Consider the following 21,954-nt stretch of genomic DNA (forward strand, 5'->3'; position numbering starts at 1 on the left):
TGGTGAGAGTGGGGTGCAGTTGCCTGGCGAGGACTCATCTGGCAGGAAGCAAGGGTAGGCAGGCTTCCTCAGCTCCTTGACAGATCTGTAGGGCTGACAAATATGTGAGTAGGGTGCCAGAGGTCTGGCATGAGATTCATCCCTCCATCCTTCACTTTGGATGGAAGCATGAGGGGAGACAGGCTCAGCTCTTGCCTCCTTGCAGTGAGTGGCATAGTTACTCCAGCATTGAGGAGGAGATGTCTCCCTGCCACAGCCTTGGATTACACAGGAGAGCTGCTTCAGCACAAGTTGAATTGTTGGGATGGGAGAGCTGGGGTTTGGGGATTTTTCTGGAGGTCAGCATACTTCAGTTTCCCCAGGCTGCAGCACAGCTTGGCTGTGCTGTGTGCCCAAGGCACTCCGCTTGTATGAGCGCCCTCTTGGCCTGGCACAGTGGTAAAGCTCAGTCAGGCTCTCTGCCCCTCTGTGGGATGCTCTTGCAGCCGCAGTGCTTTGGAGGAGAGTCTCACCTTTTTGCATCTCCAGACCATTGAACCCATCTGGGTAGGAGTTAACTGTTTCAAGCGAGTTTGGATCAACCTAAGACTGCCTCTTTGCAAGGATGTGTGAGTTTCCCTAAACCGCTTTGAATTCCTAGGCTGGCTCCAGCTCTCACAAGGTTCAGTGCAAACAGACATGGCTTTCCTGTCATGGTGTTGTTGCTCTGCTAAAACATCTCAGGTGCCTTAGCACAGGAAGTAATTCCCTCTCTAGCTTTCTCTGTTAGGAGAGACCATCTACCTTACATCAAAACCAGGAGTACCACCTCTGCACCACATGGTCCAGAGCAATACCTTGACCAGCCTTGCTTTGAAGTAGATGCTGGATTGAGATGGTTTGACATCTCCTTTCTTTGCCTGTTACCTTGTTGCAGTTGTGTGCTGAAGCATCCAAGCAGCTTCCTTCAGGCTTTCCAGCCCTCCTTCAGCAAAGGATTTCCAGGGCAGTAACCTGCCTGCCCTTTTTGAGGCATGGTTGGTTGGGACACAATTGAAATGTTCTACGTCTCTTATAACAGAAGGTCTCCAGGGCATGGATTTTTTGGGGAAGAGCGAGACCAGGTCTGTAATACCAAGATTTACTGTCCCTTTATCTTTCCCTTAGAGGAGCTTGTTCTTTTAACTGGCTCAACATCAATACACCCAGTGTGTAGAAAGTGGCCCAATTTCTTTGTCTCCTGACATTCTGAACCCAGAAGCAGATGGACGTTAACCAGCTCTGATTAGTTGGGAGAATCAAGCATTAATTTTTTATATGCCATGACCACCTGAGTGATGGAAATCAATTATGGCTGCCCCTCCCCCTCCATATTCATGTGGGGACTCTGAGCTGAGGTGGGGGGACCTGTTGAAATGAGAAGCCCCTATTTCTTACTTTGACCCCCTAGATAATTAGGGTTAAATTGATATGCTATCGCACTGGTGACACATTTTATCTGCCTCTGTTTGTACAAGAGGATACAATAGTGGAGGAAGGACCAATTTGTGCCCTGCTCTAGCTAACCAGACTAAGATAAAAGGTGTCACTAGTATGATAACGTTCTTTCCTCATGCTCCTTTATTGTTGCTCAATTTGCCTGCTTTTTTTTTCCCTTTTTTTTTTTTTTAATCCTGTTATTTTTCTTTCAATACCCTTGGTCATATTTTAACTCCATGCCATCGCATAATGACACCCTGCTAAATGTGTGTGGAGATAGGCAACTCAGGCTGACAGCCTGCCCTGATAACCGAATTCCAGCCCATCCATCACTAGGCTGCTCTCCTTAACTTAAGGAAAGTGATAACTGAAGCAGGGCCGTTTATCACCGCCAAGCTGTGTGCTTCTTAGTGCCTTGGAGAGAGTCGACTTCAACAGAAGAAATCCAGCCATGTCACCTCACCTCCTGCTTACATCCCATTCCTCTCCAGGCCCCATTTACCCTGCAGAGTGGAGGAGCAGGGCTGGATGGAAATTGAAGCCTGGAGTGAAGAAGACTCTCTGAAAATGGTGCAGAGCTGCCACTGCTGACCGCAGTTCAAGGAGGATTTAGTCTTGTTTGGCTGGTGCAGAAGAACATGCTGCCTGATGTCCCTTGCTCTTTTGCCTAAAAGGGACCTACATTGTGGGAGCAGGTGAAGGTTGTGCTGCTGGGAGGACAGACTTTACCAGAGGCTGGAAAACCTCACAGCTGTTTTCAAGTTTCCATGTATCAAGTGTGGTCATACCTGAAGCCACAGTGTTTATCTGTCAGGGTGGGTTTGGGAGCCAGCTTCCTTCCCCAGGAGTGAGAGTTCCAGTGTTTGGAGAGGCAATGAAACCTCGTTCAAAGGCTGGAAGGATCATAGGGTGTTGAATGCAATGAAATGTGCCATCAGTTCTCTTCTCCCATATCTGAGGGAGGGCCAAATCCCAAGCTCTTTGCACAATCAAAACTGCCTCCAAAGCAAGGCTACTTCTTGCAAGAGCAAGAAGCTATATTGAGCATAGGACCGTATTTAACAAATGAACTGCTCAAGTAAATGATGGCCCTAATAAATGAAGATACCTCCCTGCAAGCCCCAGGGGAGCTGTGGATGTGCCCTGTTTATTTCAGTCTGGGGAAAACACTGGAGAAGATCCTGCTTGATCACCAGGCTGGGAGGACCTCAGTGCAGGTAGTGAGCTTAGAGCTGGGCAAGAGACATTGCAGGAATGTTTTCCTTCCTGTAGCTACCTGGGGGCCTGGTTTCTGTGCAGTGAAAAGTCTTCGTGCCCTGTGCTGGCAGCACTGCATACCCAGACTAGACCAGACCCATAGAGCAATCCTTTGCTAAAGGCAGGTGCATTGAGTGACTGTATCCCTGCTGGACTGGAGCCGCAGGCCTGCATCTTTCACTCTGGGGAGCAGACTGATTCTTTGGTCAGCATACTGCTGACAGCTGATCTGGATGATGGCACCGAGTCAGTCATCAGCAAGTTTGCGAATGACACCAAGCTGGGGGCAGATGTTGCTGAGTTGGAGGGCAGAAGGGCTCTGCAGCGGGACCTCGACCGCCTGGACAGATGGGCAGAGTCCAACGGGATGGCTTTCAATAAGTCCAAGTGCCAGGTGCTGCACACAGGGCTTGTGCTCAAGGCCTCTCACCAGCCTTGTTACCCTTCTCTGGACACGTTCAGGCATCTCAATGTCCTTCTTAAATTGAGGGGCCCAGAGCTGGACACAGTACTCAAGGAGTGGTCTAACCAGTGCAGAGTACAGGGGCAGAATGACCTCCCTGCTCCTGCTGGCCACACTATTCTTGATGCAGGCCAGGATGCCATTGGCCCTCTTGGCCACCTGGGCACACTGCTGGCTCATGTTCAGGTGGGTATCAATCAGCACCCCCAATTCCCTTTCTGTTTGGTTGCTCTCCAGCCACACCGACCCCAGCCTGTAGCTCTGCATGGGGTTGTTGTAGCCAGGAGGAGGTTGCTCTCTTCTCTCAGGTGGCCAGCACCAGAACGAGAGGACACAGCCTCAAGCTACGCTGGGGGAAATTTAGGCTCAAGGTGAGGAGAAAGTTCTTCACTGAGAGAGTCATTGGATACTGGAATGGGCTGGCCAGGGAGGTGGTGGAGTCGCCGTCCCTGGAGCTGTTCAAGGCAGGATTGGACGTGGGACTTGGTGCCATGGTCTAGCCTTGAGAATTGTGGTAAAGAGTTGGACTTGATGATCTGTGAGGTCTCTTCCAACCTTGGTGATACTGTGAGCCATAGGTCTTGTAGTACTTGAAAAACTTGGTGAAGTGTCTCTGGTGCTAATGTGAAATGAGAACAAGACAAGCATGAAGGGGGAGGGGAAATGTCCTTAGGTCACAGAGCTTCACAGGCGGTTTTCTGGGGTTGTTACTAGTTTGCAAAAATGCATCATTTATTTAGTTGACATATTTATTTGGAGCATTTATTTTCTCCAATTAAAGACCCACTGTCCAGCGCCCAGGGCATACTGCCATCAGTCTCAGGGTGAAAGTAGAACCAGACTGTCCACTTTGCTGGGCCATTTGGTCCCACAGGGATGGAAGTGCTCTAGATGTCATTAATTGCGCTGCGTGGTTAGCTGTCAATTCCCATGCCTAACAAGAGCAGTGCTGTACTTGTTTCTTCCAGGCTGTCCACATGTTAGGTGAATTGATAATTGTTCCTCTAACTGGAGCTAGGCTGAGACCTGTATTAGTGGAAACCTCTTGGACTGGGAGGAGAAATTGAGCTTTCAGTAACATACCATTTGATAGCTGCTGCTGCCATCCTCTCTAGCTACATATGAGCAGTCTAAGAGAGCTGATCACAGGTCTTGTATTTAGACTGCCATATGATTTAGATGGTTCCTTTTCTTGTGATCTTTTTTTAGTTTAGGTGCCAGTAGTAAAAAAGCTTTCCTAGAAAAATTGGTGAATGTGTTGGTTGGGGCAGGTAGGGCCTGTTCAGCTACAGGATGTCATGGGCATATGTGCAGTGGCTGTAAAATGCATGGACCAGGCTGCTATTTATGTGATGGCTGTAAAATGCATGGACCAGACTTATGTGATAGCTGTGCAATTGCAGGGAGTGACTCCAGGTGGTTTATTTCAACACAGTGGTGCTAGCATCAGAGGATTCATGCCCAGAGATGAGACTGTGCTTACCCTGCACATCGCCCTAGCCCTCCTGCTCACAAGCTTCTTCTTTAGACAGGCTTCTTGCTTTCAAAGAGACTCCTCTGGACCTCCTTATTCAAATATGCTTGTATGACTTCAATTCTTGCTCCTACATGATGACATGTGTCTTTTCAGGACCAGGCATTTGATTTTGGCACAGGGAGTACCTTTCCTAGCCCAAGCAGAGCTCACAAAGTCGGTACACTAGTGAGTCTCAGTGTGTGCTGTCTCTGTTGGCTGTCTATTCCTGGGAGATTCCCCTGGATATATTTGTTAGCTTCCTTGTTTTGCTGTGTTTTTTTTTAACCATAGTAATGGAGGCAGCACTGAGACCAAACCACTCTGGTACTGCACACCCTGTGTCTCACATTATCTACAAGTGTCTGTCCTGTCTCTCCTTCAGCTCCCTACCTGGGAAATTGCGCACAAATCTGAAGAGCTGCTGCCCTGTTTACCTAAAGGTTTGGAGCTGGGCTGAGCACTCAGGTACTGCATGGGGTGCTGATGGTGCACCCCAGCTCAAGGTAGTGTATCGAGCGTATTCACATCTGACCAAAGGTTATTCCTGAATTTCAAGCTTGAGTCTGCAGCCTAGTCTGGATTATTCCATCTTTCCTCCATGAAGAGTGAGCATTCCATCTTTCCTCCATTAAGAGCAAGAGAACACTTTGCCCTAAGACCATGATCTATTTTGGGGTGTTTGAGCAGCTTATACTGGCACTTGCAGCTCTTTCCTCCTTCTCTACAGCCTCCCGCAACAGCCCCCAAGTGCCTGAGGAAGTTGTGAAATTCTCCATGTGCCTGTTTGCGAAAGCTCTTTTCAGGAGTTCTGGCTTTTAACGTACACAAACAGCTCTAATTTAGTCATTTATTTAGTTGGCATGTTTATTTGGGATGTTCCTTTGCTTCAGTTAAAGATCCTGTGACCAGTGCCCCAGGCATGCTCAGCAGTATGTGAATGAACAAGATCCATCAATTACTCTTGATCAGATCAAACTGGCCAGGGGAAGCTCATGTAACTCTTCTTCCTGCACTGACTGGGCTGCAGCCCACACAGCTTTGCAACTCCGCCTTCCTCATCCGAGGGGCACGTTGTAGCTCCCCTGCTGCAAGCACACTGGGATTGGCACAGAGTGGGAGAAACAGCTTTCTGAATCCTGCTCTCCTTTGGGGCAATCCACCTCCTTTATTGGTGCCAGTTTGTTTTGTGAGTCCTATTCCAGCAGTTTAGGGAAGGAAGGGAGAGGTTAAGTATGTGCACTCACAGCTCTGGTCAGTGGTGCTCAAACCCATAGTGAGGCAGTGCAGCACCTTGTGTCTGCAGAGTTGTGACTGCTCTCTTCTTCCAAGTACATGCTTGAAAAACAGCCTTTGCTTTCTTAGCCCCAAAAATGAATGCATTGGTGCCTCTCTCCCTCCTTTGTGTCTCTTTTGGTGTTTTAAACATAAAGGCCAAATGAAAAAGCAGCAGGGCATGACAGGTGAATTGTGAGTCCTTCTGCCTGCCTGTAAGCCACTGGCTGGGCTGAGCAGGATGGTTTTGCAGGAATTTGCAATGAATTAACTTAGCTAGGGACAGCCTGGTTGCTGCAGTCTTGTTTATGTGCTAGCCACTGTGGAGAAGAGCTGCATGCCGTGCTTGTACAGAGCTCCTTCTCAAAATGTTCTGTCTGAAAGGTGTCAGCAGCCTGGATGTGGCTGAATGTATGCAAGTCTTCAGCCAAGCAATGCTCTCCTGAGATGTTCAGGGCTGTTTTTTTGCCGAGAGCGACGATCCTTCTGATTTGCAGCGTATTACAGTAGACTTGAGGGTCTCTTCCATCTCAGAAGGAAATGTACTTAAGAAAACAGAGTTTGTGTTGTCAGGACACTGATTGAATCAAACCTGCTCTCTCTTCTCTCTTACAGGTTACCAGGACAATGCCAGTACTTAGGGCTGCCGGTTGCTGATTACTTCAAACAGTGGATTAATCTGAAAAAGGTACTTTTGTGCAAACTGCCATAGTCCTCCTCTTCCTTTCTCCTCCCTCCCCTTGTCCTTCTCCATTCCTCTTCAAGAAGGTGTCTAATAACTACTGCTGTTTTGCATTGAAATGAGTTATTTTCTCAGAAGCTGAGCGGTCCTCCAGCTGCCTATTGTATCTCCTCTAATAGAGTCTTACTATACATGATGGGATGTGTTCTGCAGCTGGGGAGAGTCCCATTGTGGCAGGCACAGTGCGGAGTCTCCTCATAATAGTGGGACGTTGCGAGACCTCTCTTCAGTGAAGGTTGTCTTGGCCCCACTGTTGCTGACTCTGTTTTGTTTTGCAGCTTTGTTAGGCTTCTAGGATCTCTATTCCCTTCAGATCAAATCCTGGTTGATAAATGTGTGGAAATAGTGCCAAATAAAAAAGAGTATTTCTTTGTGCTGTAGGGAAGGGGGAGCTGTCTCAACAGCACATCCACCTGAGAAACCACTGGTCACTTTGCAAAGCAGAATACCGTGGACTTCGCTGTCCGGTGCCTTGTGTTGTTCCAGTGCTTCTCTGGGTGGTTAAAGAGCAGCCTGCCTTGCATCCACAGGATCTCCTGGCACAGCTGCTCCATCTGCACAGAAAAATGTGGTAATGCCAAAAGCCACAAATCAAAGTGGGAAGAAAAGAGCAAGTGCAGTTGCAAGCAGTAGCAGGGTGAGTTGGGAGGCTGAGATCTGTGCCCAAGACAATCTGGGGTGGCTCTCCTGGTTAAACCTCTGGATAAGATTCCCTTCCCCCATCCAGTGTAGTGTTTTATTTGAGTTTCTGCACATTTTCTGATAATTAAGGGTCTCGGTAAGTGGAATTTGCTTGTAAACAGCTCATTGTACTTGTGGGTTTCTCTTTTGTTCTTTCATTTATTTATTGTTTTAAATGGAAGCATGAGTGACAGGCTGAGTAGCCACAGAAGGACAATTTGCATGATCTGTTCCGTCAAATAGGGTAGAACATGAACTTAACAAGGGATGCTGGCAGCACATTCCTGGCTGAACTTGTCAAAGGGTCTTGTATTTCCCTGCTGTCAAAGCAAATCTTTTGGCTGATTGCTGGTCCTTGGTAAATGAAATCTGAAAGCACATTGGGGCATTCTGCAGTTCAGTGACCATTAATGATCGCCATTTGAAGTTCACTAAACTTGCAGTGAATGGATAGCAGCTATATAACCAACACGTTGATGGCTGCAGAATGATAATATTGAACAACATCTTTGTGTTCCATCATGTTCACTTAAAAAGTAGGTTTATCCAGCTCTGCTCCTTCTGTGGGCCTCAGAATGAATGATTTAGGGCTTTTGCCCATAGTTTGAGGCTCCTGAATTTAGAATGTTAGGAGCTGGAATTCATCACAGTGTAGAGATCCAGGCAAGTGGCTCTTCTTCAAGATGAGCATTCATGTATTTGGCTTCAGCAAATACTGTGATACTAAGCTGAGAGTTGATGAGCAGCCATGAAGTACCAAGCACAGGGCTAAAGGTAGGAGGAGGAAAGTACTCCTCTGCAAGCTCTTTGGAGGTGGTTGCAGACTGAGTGTGTAGACTGGGGTGTGTGGATTGGACAGGGTGATTCCAGGGTCCCTGGGCCCCTCTGGGAAGTGAAGGTTGAAGAGGAGAGCAGGAACTTCTCCTGTCCTGTGGCTAAAGAGCTGCTTCCCCTAGGGCTTGCTTTTATCTCAGGGTGAAGATCTGTCCATGCTGCTCACTGACCCACTCTCTGGTGGTACTTATGAGGCAACTGCCTCTGTGTTTTCAGGAGAGAGGATTTCCAGCCTAGACAAATAACTCTGGCCAAGAATCTGGACCTAGTAGGACTGCAGTCTGTTTTGAGTGAGCTCCCAGTGTAAGACAAGTAAGGTTGGGCCTGTATGTAGCACCCCTGCTCTTCCCTGCATAGCTCAGATGCCCCCCTTTTCTCCTCACTCTGGCGTGTTCCAGACTTAGAATTGCCTCCTAGGCTGAGTCTGCCTCTGACCTGACCCATGAAGTGGAGGCACTGGGGAGGGAACGATGTGAAAATGTTAGTTTCTAGATCATGGATGATGCAGAGACTAGGCTGTTTCAGGTGTTGAGAAAACAGTTCACATGAGTTTAAATGGCAAATGTGACTGAGAGGAGTTTCCTGTAGGATGTCCCCACCTGCATCTGTTCTCTGTCCTTTGGTCTGTGCTTGTGAGCAGTGATACATGCAGACCCTACTGAGTTAGGGAACTTCTGCTGCAAATACAAGGCAGTGCAAAAGAGTGAGATTACCTATGGAAAGTTGTGTGTTGGGGGCAAACGTGTTTGTGTGCCTGCCTGTGATGCAGTAGCAAAAAAATGTGTTTCAGAGTCCCTCTGCCCAGGCACACATGGCTTCAGCTCCTCTTTTGTAGCTGTTTTATATCATCTGGAGAAAGAGTGCTTGTCTGTGCTGCCTCTGCCAAAGAATGGGATACTCCAGACTTCATCATTTCCTGTTACTGAGATGGTAAGACAGCCTTTCCCAGGGTTTATTCTCCATTAAAATCCCTTCCCTTGTCACTTCCATGCTGTAGGAGCAATTTAGGTGGGCACCCTGTGCCTCCAGGCCTCTTTCAGATGTCCAAGGTGAGTATCCAGGGTTTGACTCTCAGGCAAGCTGAAGATGAGAATCAGGCCCTGCTAGCTGCCATGATTGTGTTGCCTCAGGAAGTGTTTTTGGCTTGATCTGGCCATGCAGGTGGTGATGAGCTCTGCTGCTGCAACCGCAGCCACAGTGTGTTGGGATCTGTGCAAAAGCCTTCTGTGGAGGACAAGAGGAGAAAAGCTGCCTGTGCACTTGACTGCATTTGCTGAAGTTTTACCTTGGCCTGTGCCCCCCCCGGCCCTGGCCTGCTGGTGCCTCCCTTCCGTCAAGCCTGATCGGTGTTTGCTGACATTTTTAATGTCACTGAGCGATCTTCTGTCTCTGGTGAGCTGTCAGTGTACAGCTGACTTGGGGCAGAGAGTTTATCATGTTCTTCTCTTTGATTAGCTCAGCCTTGTGGGAGGGCAGCAGAAAGCAGAGGAGGCTTTCTTTGAATGCTGCAACATTTCAGATATCCCCCTAAACCATTTCAATAGAGAGCCAGCATCCCATCTGCCAGTTCTCCATATGTGCCTGTCATGTCGAGCTACAGAGGCCCTGTGGTTTAGAACTGAGATGAAGAACCTGAGCTACGTTGTTGGAGCTGGATGCTTAGGATGTAGATAGCAGAGGGTGCTTGGCCCCCCAGTTTAGGAAGGACATTGAGATGCTTGAGCGTGTCCAGAGAAGGGCGACGAGGCTGGTGAGAGGCCTTGAGCACAGCCCTACAAGGAGAGGCTGAGGGAGCTGGGATTGTTTAGCCTGGAGAAGAGGAGGCTCAGGGGTGACCTTATTGCTGTCTACAACTACCTGAGGGGTGGTTGTGGCCAGGAGGAGGTTGCTCTCTTCTCTCAGGTGGCCAGCACCAGAACAAGGGGACACAGCCTCAGGCTGCGCCAGGGGAGATTTAGGCTGGAGGTGAGGAGAAAGTTCTTCACTGAGAGAGTCATTGGACACTGGAATGGGCTGCCCGGGGAGGTGGTGGAGTTGCCGTCCCTGGGGCTGTTCAAGGCAAGATTGGACGTGGCACTTGGTGCCATGGTCTAGCCTTGAGCTCTGTGGTAAAGGGTTGGACTTGATGATCTGTGAGGTCTCTTCCAACCTTGTTGATACTGTGATACTGCTTCATGTCAGGAGCAAGGGGCCCGGTGGAGAAATACATGCAGAAGCAGAAGGTTGTTGGTCAAGATTTATGCAAAAAGGAAAGCTGCTGCAGCTAACAAGCTACAGCCAAGCTGCTGCCCCAAGAGTATCCTCAAGTAGCCTGGATAAATCATTAGTGCTTGTTGTAGCACAAGGATCAGCTCTCATTCGTGCTCATTTTGCTCTTTGGGGAGCCTCTGTGGTCTATTGTTCCAGGTCTCACTTGAGTTAGTGGCATGATTGGTCCCATGATGGATCTATACCCTGCAGGGATGGAGCCAGCATCCTGTTAGGCTGAGGACACAGTGCTTGCAATCACAGGGTGGCTGGGAACCTGCAAATGGGAAACCCAGTGAGCTGCAGAAGTGCCAGCACTGCTGGGTTTGGGAGTACATCACAGAGAAGAGAGCAATTTGGTGGAAGGAGGACATGCAAGAAGGGCAGTGAAGCCAGAATTTTTTACAATTAGCTTGTGCAAGAAAAGATTAGAAGATGCTGTGTGGCACAGTTGACTTGCTAGAGGGCAGGGATGCCATACAGAGGGACCTGGACAGGCTGGAGAGGTGGGCCCAGGCCAACCTCATGAAATTCAACAAGGCTAAGCATAAGGTCCTGCACCTGGGTTGGTGCAGTCCCAAGCATAAATCCAGGCTGGGTGGTGAATGGCTGGAGAATAGCCCTGAGGAACAGGACCTGGGGGTCTGGGTGGATGAAAAGCTCAACATGATTTGGCAGTGTGAGTGCAGCCCAGACAGCAACTGCGTGCTGGGCTGCAGCAAGAGAAATGTGGCCAGCGGGGCAAGGGAGGTGATTCTCCCCTTTTACTCTGCTCTTGTGAGACCCCATCTGGAGTACTGTGTGCAGTTCTGGAGCCCCCAACACAAGAAGGACATTGAACTGCTGGAGTGAGTCCAGAGGAGGCCATGAAGATACTCAGAGAGATGGAGCAGCTCTGCTATGAAGACAGGCTACAAGAGTTGGGGCTCTTCAAACTGGATAAGAGAAGGCTTCGAGGAGACCTTATAGAAGCATTCCAGTATCTGAAGGGGGCCTACAGGAGGGCTGGGGTGGGACTATTGACAAGGTCTTGTAATGACAGGATAAGGAGTAATGGGTTTAAACTGGCAGAGGGGACGTTTAGACTAGATGTTAGGAAGAAGTTCTTTCCAGTGAGGGTGGTGAGACACTGGAACAGGTTACCTAGGGAGGTTGTGGATACTCCCTCCCTGGAGATGTTCAAGACTAGTTTAGATGAGGCCTTGAGCGACCTGTTCTCATGGGAAGTGTCCCTGCCTATGGTGGGGGGTTGGAACGAGATGATCCTTGAGGTCCCAACCTAAACCATTTTATGATTCTATGGTGGTGCCTAAATGGCCACACCAGATGTCAAATCTAGATCTTCTCCATGCCAGAGGTCATCAGCATGTGCTTGCAGATGTAACAAGGAGGACATGATTTGAGTTAGCTTTTTTTGGTCCTCGGTACTTGCCCATTCAAGGACTGGCTGCTGCAGCTGCCTGTGGACCACCATGTCTAGCACCCCCTGTTTTTAGCATGCCTGTCTACCACAAACTTGCATACCCTTTCCTGAATCCACCCATGCTTTGGGTTTCTGCAACATCCTGCAGCAGTGAGTTTTGTTTTGTGGTTATGCATTGACTATACTCTGTTTATTCATATGTTGTGTGAACTTGCAGGTACTTTTGCAGGTTGTTTTTTTGTGTGTTTTTGTTGGGTTTTTTTAGGGGGAAATGTTGTTGGGTTTGTGTTTTTTTTTTCAAACCTACTGTAAGATTATTTTCTTGGGCCTAGGTCTTGCGTTGTATGGAAGAGCAGTTTCCAGTTCTCTCTTGCTTAAGTCTTGCCTTGAGACCTTTGTCATACTTTTGCTCCATTGTCTCTCTTCCAGTGCAGCATAGCTTGTCAAAGGGCTGTCACAAAGGCAGCTGTGGGCTCTCTGACTCTAGAACTGGTGGGCTGTGGAAGCTGCTTTTAATACTGGATACAGTATGGCGATACTCCAGATTCTTCCCTGGATGCTAGAGGCAGTAAAAAAGATAGGAGTTAAGAGATTGGTTTGTTCCTTCAAATGCTGTTTTACTTAGTTTTTTAAAAGACAATCTTCATACCCATCACAGAGTTGCCCCTTTCTCAGGACAGCTGTTCTGGCATGTTTGGCCATCTTTGATTTTTGTTCACAGAGGGCAGCATGTCTTTAGATGTAGTAATAGTAGTTGCTTTAGAAGTGAGGGAAAACTGATCCTGGATTGACATCCTGCTGAAGCCCAGGAGCGTTTCTGTGAGAGGCAAGGGTTGAATCGCGTGTGAATGAATGCACCTCTCCTTCTTGGGGCATCACAACAGAGTCAACAGAGCCTTGGGGAGCACAGCTTCACCGTGCTGGGGTGCCATGTCTCTGTGCAGAGATGGCCTTTTCTATGCCCAGCCTTTATCGATCTGCAGATGCTTGTAGTTGAGAGCAAACTGTTAATATACATGCACAAATGTTTTAAGGTCACCTACTCACATTGTGAAATCTGTCAGAGGAAGCATGTAATAGGAGGTTTTTGTTAATATTTGGCAACTAGAAACAAACACATCCTAAACAAACAAATATTTGCTAACAGCTTTTTGTCTCTCCTCTGAATTAACAATTCCTTCTGCTTTCAGAGTGGGAGGAGGAGCTCTGAGTGCTTCTCAGGCACTTGGTGCTGAAGTGTCTTGAGTGCCCTGAACACAGCACTTTGAAATGAGTGCAGCTGAGAAGTTTATTTTTGTGGATCTGTGTGCCTGGAAGTTGCTTTCAGGAGGTCTAATTTTTTGAGGACTTACTGTGATTGTTATCAATTGCCTATTTGTTGGGTTACTGCCTATGGGGGAATATAAAATGCCCTGTAAGGTTAGAAACTATGGAGGAGGACTCCTTGGGCATCCAGCACAGGAGCAGATGTTACCACTTAACTGCAAAGAGCTGCTCATATGCCCACAGTGCTTCGTGCTTTGCTGGTTTACAGCATGGATTAGTGCTCTGAGACTCTGTCACACCTTCCTTTAGTGGAAGCTGTACTTTCTTGGATTCCTCATCCCTGACTGCAGAACTCTTCACTTTGGAAAGTCTCTCTCAGAAGACAGGAATAGGAGAGGACCTGAAAGGAAACAGAAGAAGTGCAGCTGTAGGGTTAAGGGGAGTAAGAATATTTTTTTCCACGGAGATTAGGAAAGAAAAGTGCCTGTGCAATGGTGTTGGTTCATAGTCAGAAGGAAACAGAAGAATTAGTTTCCATGGCAAAATGACCACATTTATTAAATACTTTGGTCTATGTTTACAGCAAGGCATAGGATGCCTTATTGCTGAGCAAGAGGTTTGCTGGTACAAGACAGAACAAGGGGACACAGTCTCAAGTTGTGCCAGGGGAAGTATAGGCTAGATGTTAGGAGGAAGTTCTTGCCAGAGAGAGTGATTGGCATTGGAATGGGCTGCCCAGGGAGGTGGTGGAGGCACCGTCCCTGGAGGTGTTCAAGAAAAGACTGAATGAGGCACTTAGTGCCATGGTCTAGTTGACTGGATAGGGTCAGGTGCCAGGTTGGACTGGATGATCTCGGAGGTCTCTTCCAACCTGGTTGATTCTATGATTCTGATAGGTAAGTGAGAGCTTTCAATTGGCTTTTTGTGTATCTGGCTTACAGGACTTTGAAAGAGCTTGCTGAGAAACCCTGGACCATTAATAAGTCTTTGAACATCGGAGAGGTTGTAGAGGACTGGAAGAAAGCTAATGTTGTACCAGTAATTTAGAAGGGCAAATGGGATGACCGATGAAGTAATTATAGCCCTATCAACTTGACATTAATTCTGGGCAAAGTAATGAAAAGCCAGATATCATAGTTGATTAATAAAGAATGAAAAGAGGGTAATATAATGCCAATCAATGTGGATTTATGGAAACTAGGTCTTTTTCAAACTAACTTGATATTTTTTTTATGAGACTACATGTTTGGTTGATAAAGGTAACCATGTCAATGTAATATACTTCTGGAAGGCATTTGACTTGGTACCTTATGACATTTTGATTAAGAAACAAGAGTGATACAAAATCAACATGGCACACATTACATTGATTAAGAATGAGCAAACTGACAGCTCCTAGCATTTAATTGTAAATGGGTAATCATCATGGAGTGCATGTCTTCCTGGTGGGGTCCCACAGGGATCTATTTCTCAGGCCTCTTGTATTTAACACTTTTGTCAATGCCCTGAAAGAAAACATAAAAATCATTTTTGATAAAGTGTGCAGATACTGCATCCAGGAGGCAGCTGCTGTTGGGTTTATAAACAGGCAGTGGTGAGCAGGAGCAGAGGGACAGGATCGTTTCTTTCTTTGGGACTGATTTGAGTGATGTGGAATTCTGGATCCCATCTCTGCATCAGAAAGGATTCTGAAATCATGAAGACTGGATGAGGACTGCAAGACCCACAGGAAAACTTGGCGTAAAGAGTCTGGGAGCCATTTAGGGCACTGGAGAGAAGGGTAAGGGAGATTTGGCTGTAATCCTTAAGTATCTAAAGGGAGAGGCAAATATAGTGAGAGGCTCCTCCAGTCTAGCAAACTAATGCATAAGCAGTTCCAGCCTGGGAGACAAAGCAGGATAATTTGGGTACAGATTTCTACAATGAGGGTAGTTAACTGTTGGAACAACTTACCGAGGGCTGTGGTGGATTCTCCAGCTCAGAAGGGAAGGTTTTTTTCCTGAAAAGATGAGCTCTGGTTCAAGCAGGAGTTAATCTGGGGCAGCCCCATGGCCTGTGCGGGTCAGGCCAGCCAATTGCAGTGGTTTCTACTGCCATTATAGTCTTCAGCTATTCATCGCGGCATAGCTCTGGCTGCTCCGTTTCCTTGCAGTGAGAGCACCTTCAAAGGCTTCTGCCTTAGGGAAGTGCAGGTGGCACAGACACTGTGAGACTGGGGATGGGAGGGGATGGCATCCCAGGGAGCATGGTGTTGCCATTGCAAGCAGTGGAGGCTTCTGCTGCGGGGGCTGAAGCACAGCAGCCGCCCACGACTTCTCCTTTAAATCTGTTGTGCAGCTGTCTGAACTCTGAAATTTCTTTCACTCTCTCCCTTGCCTTGTTAACATGTGTTGCCTTTGGGGTAATCAGGGAAAAAATATTATGTCCTTTTACAATTACTGGGTTTTGGAATATTAAAATGTCTCTCTGCATCGGCAGTGTTATTTTGATTGGTATTCTAACCTTTGACTAGCCCATAAAGCGAGCTGCTCTTCAAGCCAATATTGCAGGACTGAAATTTAATTCCAAAATGATTCCAGATAATAGGGAGACAGATAATATATGCATGAAGGATATTATGTTTGGACTAAATGCAGCAGGGCCAGGGCTTGGGAGTTGAATAATAGCCCAGAGTGAGTTATAATCTGTGGGACAGAAATACCTTACTGTCAGGGCCAGGAGAGGAACTCTTAAATCAAAGGGAAGGAGACAAGGATAGTCATCTCAGAGGGAAAGGGCATCCAGGAGAGGCCTTAAAGGAGCAGCCCTCCCTGTCCTGTTGCAGAGGGCCCTGTCCTCTCTTTCTTATTTAACAAGGAGTGCTGAGTGAAAACACATTTCTAAGGAAAACCAGCAAGCAGGAGGTTGTGCTGGGAACAGGTAGTGAAAATCTGCAAGTTCTTGGCAGTTTTTCCCTTTCCTCCTGAAGGGAATATGTGATGGGTGGATGCATCAGACTTCTCTGTAGCTTCCTTAGAGGCTAGAACCAGATGGATCTTAGGGTTGTTGATGTGGTGGGTTTGCAATACATGCTAAGGTAGGATGCTCAAGTGGCACAGAGTAACCATCAGGGCTGGGTTTTCTGTCTATTCACATAAAATGAAGGAAGTGGAGGCACAGCATAGGGGCTGCGTGGCAAGTAGTTGCTCAGAGCTCTGCCTACTGCCTCCTCATCCTAGGGAGTTGGTGGCAGGTAGGGTTGTCTCCCTCCCCTCAGAGCTGCTGCCTAGACTGGTGCCTGGAGATGCAGAGTAGGAGCATCCTATGCGATGCGTTGGTGAGATGCAAGTTCAGTGCCTTTTAGATCTGGAGGCTTTAAGAACCAACACCCATCCCTAGAAAGGAAACTTGGTGGTTTTGCTATTTACTGTTTTGCACATTCTGAATGTGGTGGAGTCAGCAGGGTACTTTTTGCTCTTATAGCTCAACTCTATAACTTCAACCTGCTGGGCAAGGTGATGTGAGTTTTTCTGTAGGAAGATTCCACAGAGCATTGTGGAATACCACACGGGCAGCTGTCCTGGAAAGAGGGGATCTGAGCAAGCAGAGATAAACAAGTCAGTATAACAGGCTTTGGCTCAGTGGCACAAGCTTGTAGTTTCAAAGTAATGATCCCAGTCTCACATATCTTTATCTTGCAGTCTCAGGGGCTGGTTTTCCTACAGTTGAGAGAGGCTCTAGATGCAGCCTGGAGTCTTCACTGGTTTTGGTTGACTTCAGTGTTAACATATATGGCCTATCTTAGGAGGGCAGAAAAAAGCAGTGTCTGTCTTTGCCCAAGCACAGTTTTGTGTGTTCCCTCTCCTTCAGCTTTTGTTGGTGTTCTCTTATTTTACTGCATCTTTAAAAATACAGGAGCAATTTTCTGTGGAGCATGTGTCGGAATGAACTGTTGTGGGAGCACACAGGAAAGATGTAATCCCCAGAGGGTTAATGTAAGTTCTTGGTCTTGGTTCACCAGAAAGCAGCTGAATTTCCTGGCTTGCAAAATGGTGAATTAGTTTAATAATTCCTTCTGGTCATAAATCCACAGGTGTGTGAAAAAGCACCCTTCTTGCTGCCAAACTCATGCCAAGCAGAAGGCTGTAGGCAGAGCACAGGCAGCCACTTCCTCTCTCACTGCTGTTGAGAGTTTGCCGAGTGGGTGAAGACAACCTCCAGCAAGGTCCCCATACACAGACACCATTTATTGATATTCCAGTCCAAAGGGGATGTGTCAGTATGTTGGTCCTACTAATAACAATAAGAAGCTTTTCCTTTCTTCCCTCCCTTAGCTATTCTGCCTGTGCTTTTGGCATGTGCTCATCTCAGCATCAGGGCTTCTCCTGCACTCTCTTTTGCTAATGTATGTTAAAGTCGTGCTAGGCACATGTCAAAATCTCACCTCTTTTCCTAGCAAGGTGTTTTGGAGGCTAGTTTTAGGTCTTTGGAGCAAATCAGTTTTGCATACTGCATTTGAGGAGAACCTGGCACAGGTGGAGGAAGCCCAGAAGAGGACAGAAGAATGAGAGAACTGGAAGACATGACCTCCAGGGCAAGACTGAAGGATCTAGGATGTTCAGCTTAGAGAAGACTGAAAGGAATTATTTTTTATAGGAATGAAAGTGCTCAGAGAAAGGAAAAAAAAAATGTGTTCGAGGTGGCTGTGGTGTACAGCTCTTGGTCATGTCCTTCCTTGCTCTGAGATCAGTAAACAGTCTCTGTGTGGGCAGAGTTGTGGGACCTTCAGCTCTTTGAGATTTTAAGAGTTTAGAAGAGCATAGCAGGGATGATTTGGATGGAGATGATCCTGTCTTGAAGGACACTGTGGGTCATCCCTGGCTATCCAGTTTGCTGTGACACTTTATACTTGCTTCCACTAGGACAGAGGCCTTCTGCTTTCATTGGGACATGTCATTGAAACTCAGAGTACCTGAGTGGGGAAGGAAGGAGTGGTTGTCTTGGGTGCCTTCTGTTGTCTCCACTCCTTTCCTGATGATGTCTGCCCTTAGCAGGATGTTTGTACTGGAAAAATCCCAAGGCAGCTTTTGTTATTTGACAGTGCATTTGAGCTTCAGCAAGGACTAGTGGTGCCACATATGGTACAGAGGGTTCTCAGATAAGGCAGGAAGGTGGTGATGCAAGAGAAACCAAGGAAGATGATCATCTTATTTGGTCCTGTGCAGCTGGCAAGTATGAGGCAAGCAGAAAGTAAAATTTATTGCTTTTGTGCCTCTTTTTCCTTTTTCTTTCTCTTTGTTTCTCTTTGTTTCTCTTTCTCTCTTTCTCTTTCTCTTTTCTCTTTCTCTTTTTCTCTTATTTCTTTCTCTCTCTTTCTCTCTTTCTCTCTCTCTCTCTTTCCCTCTCTCTCTCTTTCCCTCTCTCTCTCTTTCCCTCTCTCTCTCTTTCCCTCTCTCTCTTTCCCTCTCTCTCTCTCTTTCCCTCTCTCTCTCTCTTTCTCTTTCTTTCTCTTTCTTTTTCTCTACCAGTGGAAAAGTTTTGCCTTATAGATAAAATTGTAAGCACCATTTTGCTGAGTGCACTTCAGTACTTGCTTTACCAAAAGCATCCTTGTGTATGCAAGTGGTTGGAGGCAGGTTGGCATTTGTGATTCTTCTACATGCACATGTCTGAAGCCTACAGGTGAAAGGCAGAGAGGCAGCTGCTCAGACCCCCTGTGCTGCACTTCCTGCTAAGAGCCACACTGCTTGACTGCACCTCGCTGTGCCTGCATTCCGTTTGCTAGGGGTCTTGAACATCTGTCCCCTCAACCAAGTGGCCTCCTGGTTCCCATCTGGCTGTGTGTGCACTGCTGCTGAGATTAAACTTGCTGCCATGAGGTTAAACCTTTGCACCGTGAGTCTGGTCACTGCTTGCAGGTTGAGGAAGGAGCCGCACTGGCTTTCCTGGTATTGCATTTTTATGGGGGAGTGTGCTAAAGTTTTAGAGCATTTGAAAGCAAGCAAAATAACCCACAATGAAATCTAAGCAACTTGTGCTTTTTTTGGTAAGAAAACTTTCAGTATTGTCAGGGTCATGCAGGCCAAAGTGGCGTGATGGATCCCCATGATGGGGGACAGTCAGGGAGTTGCTGCAGGTTTGGTCGTGGTGTGACCGGGACCTAGCAGCTGAAGGTAATGGTGTGTACAGTGTGACTGCAGCAGGGCTGATGTGCCACACACATCTGGACTTGTCATGTAATGTGCCCTTGGCATAGCAGCCCAGGAGCAAACCAGGGAAACCGTAAGTATGGTCAGAATTAGGCTCTCAGTCTCCCAGCATGCAGATATCTGTTTGGCACAGGTCTGGTGTTTCACCTGCGTGCAGGACCACAGCTGTGCCTGTGTGGCACTGGCACCATGGCAGAAGCTGAGGGCCTCCAATTGGTCTCACATGCCTGTTTGTGTATAGGTGTGAAGCAGCCTGTGTTGTCAGCTGGGGAGGCTGGAGCCTTCTCCATGCCCCAGTATTGTGAGAGGCAAGCCTGACCCCGGGCCTGACACAGCTCCCCGTAGTCAATACCAGAGCAAGGCAAGAGAAGGGATTAGAGGCAGGGCATGCTTTACAATAGTCCTGCAACGTGTACTGCATTCCAGGCCAGGAGGAGCTGGGAGGAGAAGGCACAATGTGTGATATATGCCCTTTCTCAGAGTCCCATGGGTCAGGAGAGGGGCAGGGCATCCCTGCATCCCAGCCATTCAGCTGGGGCTCGACAGAGGTACCAGCACAGCTGCCAAGTGCCTGGGAAAGAAGCTGTGTCCTCTTCTCTCTGCATTTAGAAGACAGGAGCTCCATGTAGGAGCATGAAACAGACCTGTTCTGGGGAGGCCTGAGGGTTAATATTATTTTCTAGCCCTAGAGATTAAAACATTACCTGGTTCAGTCCTATCTGTCCTACAGAGCCAGCATGGCTACAGAGAGGGAGAGTGCCTGCCACCTCCACCACCAGGGTGGTTTGTGGTAGTGTTTGGCTTGTCAGTAAGTAGAAAGAGGTTGTTTGGGGTTTTTTTTTGTATCAGGTGTTCCTGGTGCTCTGTGCTGAGTGTGATTCACTACCCTGCTGAAAGGGCTGAAGCTTTGCTATTACTGCCTTGGCCAGGAAAGTGTGGGTGTGCAGCCTCTGCCCCATTGCACAGGGGCACACCGTGACTTGGCTTCCACCTCTCATGGGCTCCATGTTAAATAGCAAGAGATGCTGAACTGGGAGATGGGAGATACAGTAGTAAAATTTGTGTATTAATAACTTACAGTGCTTCACTCTCATTAAATTAATTAATTAAACCCCTCATAACCCCAAGGCTACTAGGAAAGTTGATCTCAGGATTAAAAGTCTCCTGTTTCCCTTCCCCCATGCTGGCACAGCACTTCTGGCTCCATCCTGGCTTTTGCTCGTTCCACTTGCAAGTTTCCTTGCTTGAGCTCTCTGCCTGCAGCCTATGGATTGGATCTATCATGCTGGCTTGTTAAAGGCTGGCTGGAAAGCCTGCAGATACAGTCTGCTTTTGTTTAGGAAATAGTCCATCTTTTGCCCTTGTCTAGGCATAAACTTCTCCTATTTTGTGGTCCATTAGAGAGGGCAGCTCTGATCACTCCGAAACATGAGCCCAGCAAGGGGCTATCTCACAGTGGCTGGTTTTCCCAGTTGCCTGGGCACTGTCTGCTACAGACTGGGACCATTTTCTCCTTGGCTGTTCTGATATCAATGTTGCTCGTGGCTCTGTGGGACATCAAAGTTCTGAGAAAATTACTGTCTTGAAGTTATACTCTGGATTGCTTCACTGCGACCTTCCCAAACTTGCTCAATACCTGTCTAGTTCTCAGCGGTGCCCTTCTGGGTGTCAGTAGGTGTGGAGGCAAGATGCTTGTATTTGCTGACAACATGCATCTTCTCTGCCTTTGATCTGAGGTTGAAAAAGCTCAAAATGATGCTGTTTGATGTTTTCTCGGGCATCCTGTCCACAGATAAATATGCAGGTCTCATAGCTGATGGATCAGCTCCACCTCCCTCACCTTTCTCTGAGCAAAGGCACTCCATCATTTCTGCACTGCACTCAATATACCTTAAAGCCACCAACTTCCATTAGCCACATAGGACAGAAAGTAGCTGAGCTGATATCACTGACTCTCTGCAGTGGTTGGCATCCTTATTAGGGTTCAGTGGCATGGAGATTAAACCTCAGGGCTCCATTCTGCCAGCACTGTTCCTGCATGCATCCTTCAGATGCATTTTTTTAAACAAACTATGGATGTTTAGTGTGTCATCTTGTGCCATCTTCAGAAATGCCTGCTCTCTGCACTCCCCCAGTGTTGTAACCTCTGTCAGCCTGGCTCTGATTGATGCTATTAATATTTTAGAGATCATTTAGGATCTCTGCCTTGGCTGTGCTCCTCACTCAGGAAAGGAACTGTCCTCCCTGGATGTCTGCAGCTGCCAGAGCAGCCTCCTTGCTGCCTGCCAGTGTGTTTTGGGGGAAGTAGGTCTGCAGGTTTGAAGGGTCATCAAGACAGATGGGGGGACAAAGCCTTCAAAGAGCTAATTGCTAACCTCCAGTAGGTTCCAGCTGGCCGCCTTCTGTAGATGAAGATCTTCCAGCCTTGCTGGGACATTTCTTTCTGCCCTTCCCTTTTGACAAAGGAAACAGCTTCCCTCTGGTCGTCATCTCACTGACTTCATTTGGACAAGAGGTGCTGTGAAGGGATGTCCTCATGCCTCTGCTCAGCCCATACAGTTTCTGGATCTGGCCTTAGTGGAGCTCCCAAACTCAAAAGAGCTCTGC

The 21,954-nt window shown here is 47.6% G+C and overlaps 1 protein-coding gene across 3 annotated transcripts in view; it reads left to right on the top strand.

The window, feature by feature from the left end:
- Positions 1–21,954, top strand: part of ERI3 (ERI1 exoribonuclease family member 3) — a 158,331-nt gene that overhangs the window by 66,605 nt on the left and 69,772 nt on the right. For all 3 annotated transcript variants that reach the window (XM_064147722.1, XM_064147724.1, XM_064147723.1), the window contains exon 6: positions 6,582–6,654. In XM_064147722.1, coding sequence (XP_064003792.1) covers positions 6,582–6,654 — 73 coding nt within the window. The remainder of the gene's footprint in view (positions 1–6,581; positions 6,655–21,954) is intronic.

The sequence above is a fragment of the Pogoniulus pusillus genome, chromosome 8 (assembly GCF_015220805.1).
Source record: "Pogoniulus pusillus isolate bPogPus1 chromosome 8, bPogPus1.pri, whole genome shotgun sequence".
Classification (NCBI taxonomy): domain Eukaryota; kingdom Metazoa; phylum Chordata; class Aves; order Piciformes; family Lybiidae; genus Pogoniulus; species Pogoniulus pusillus.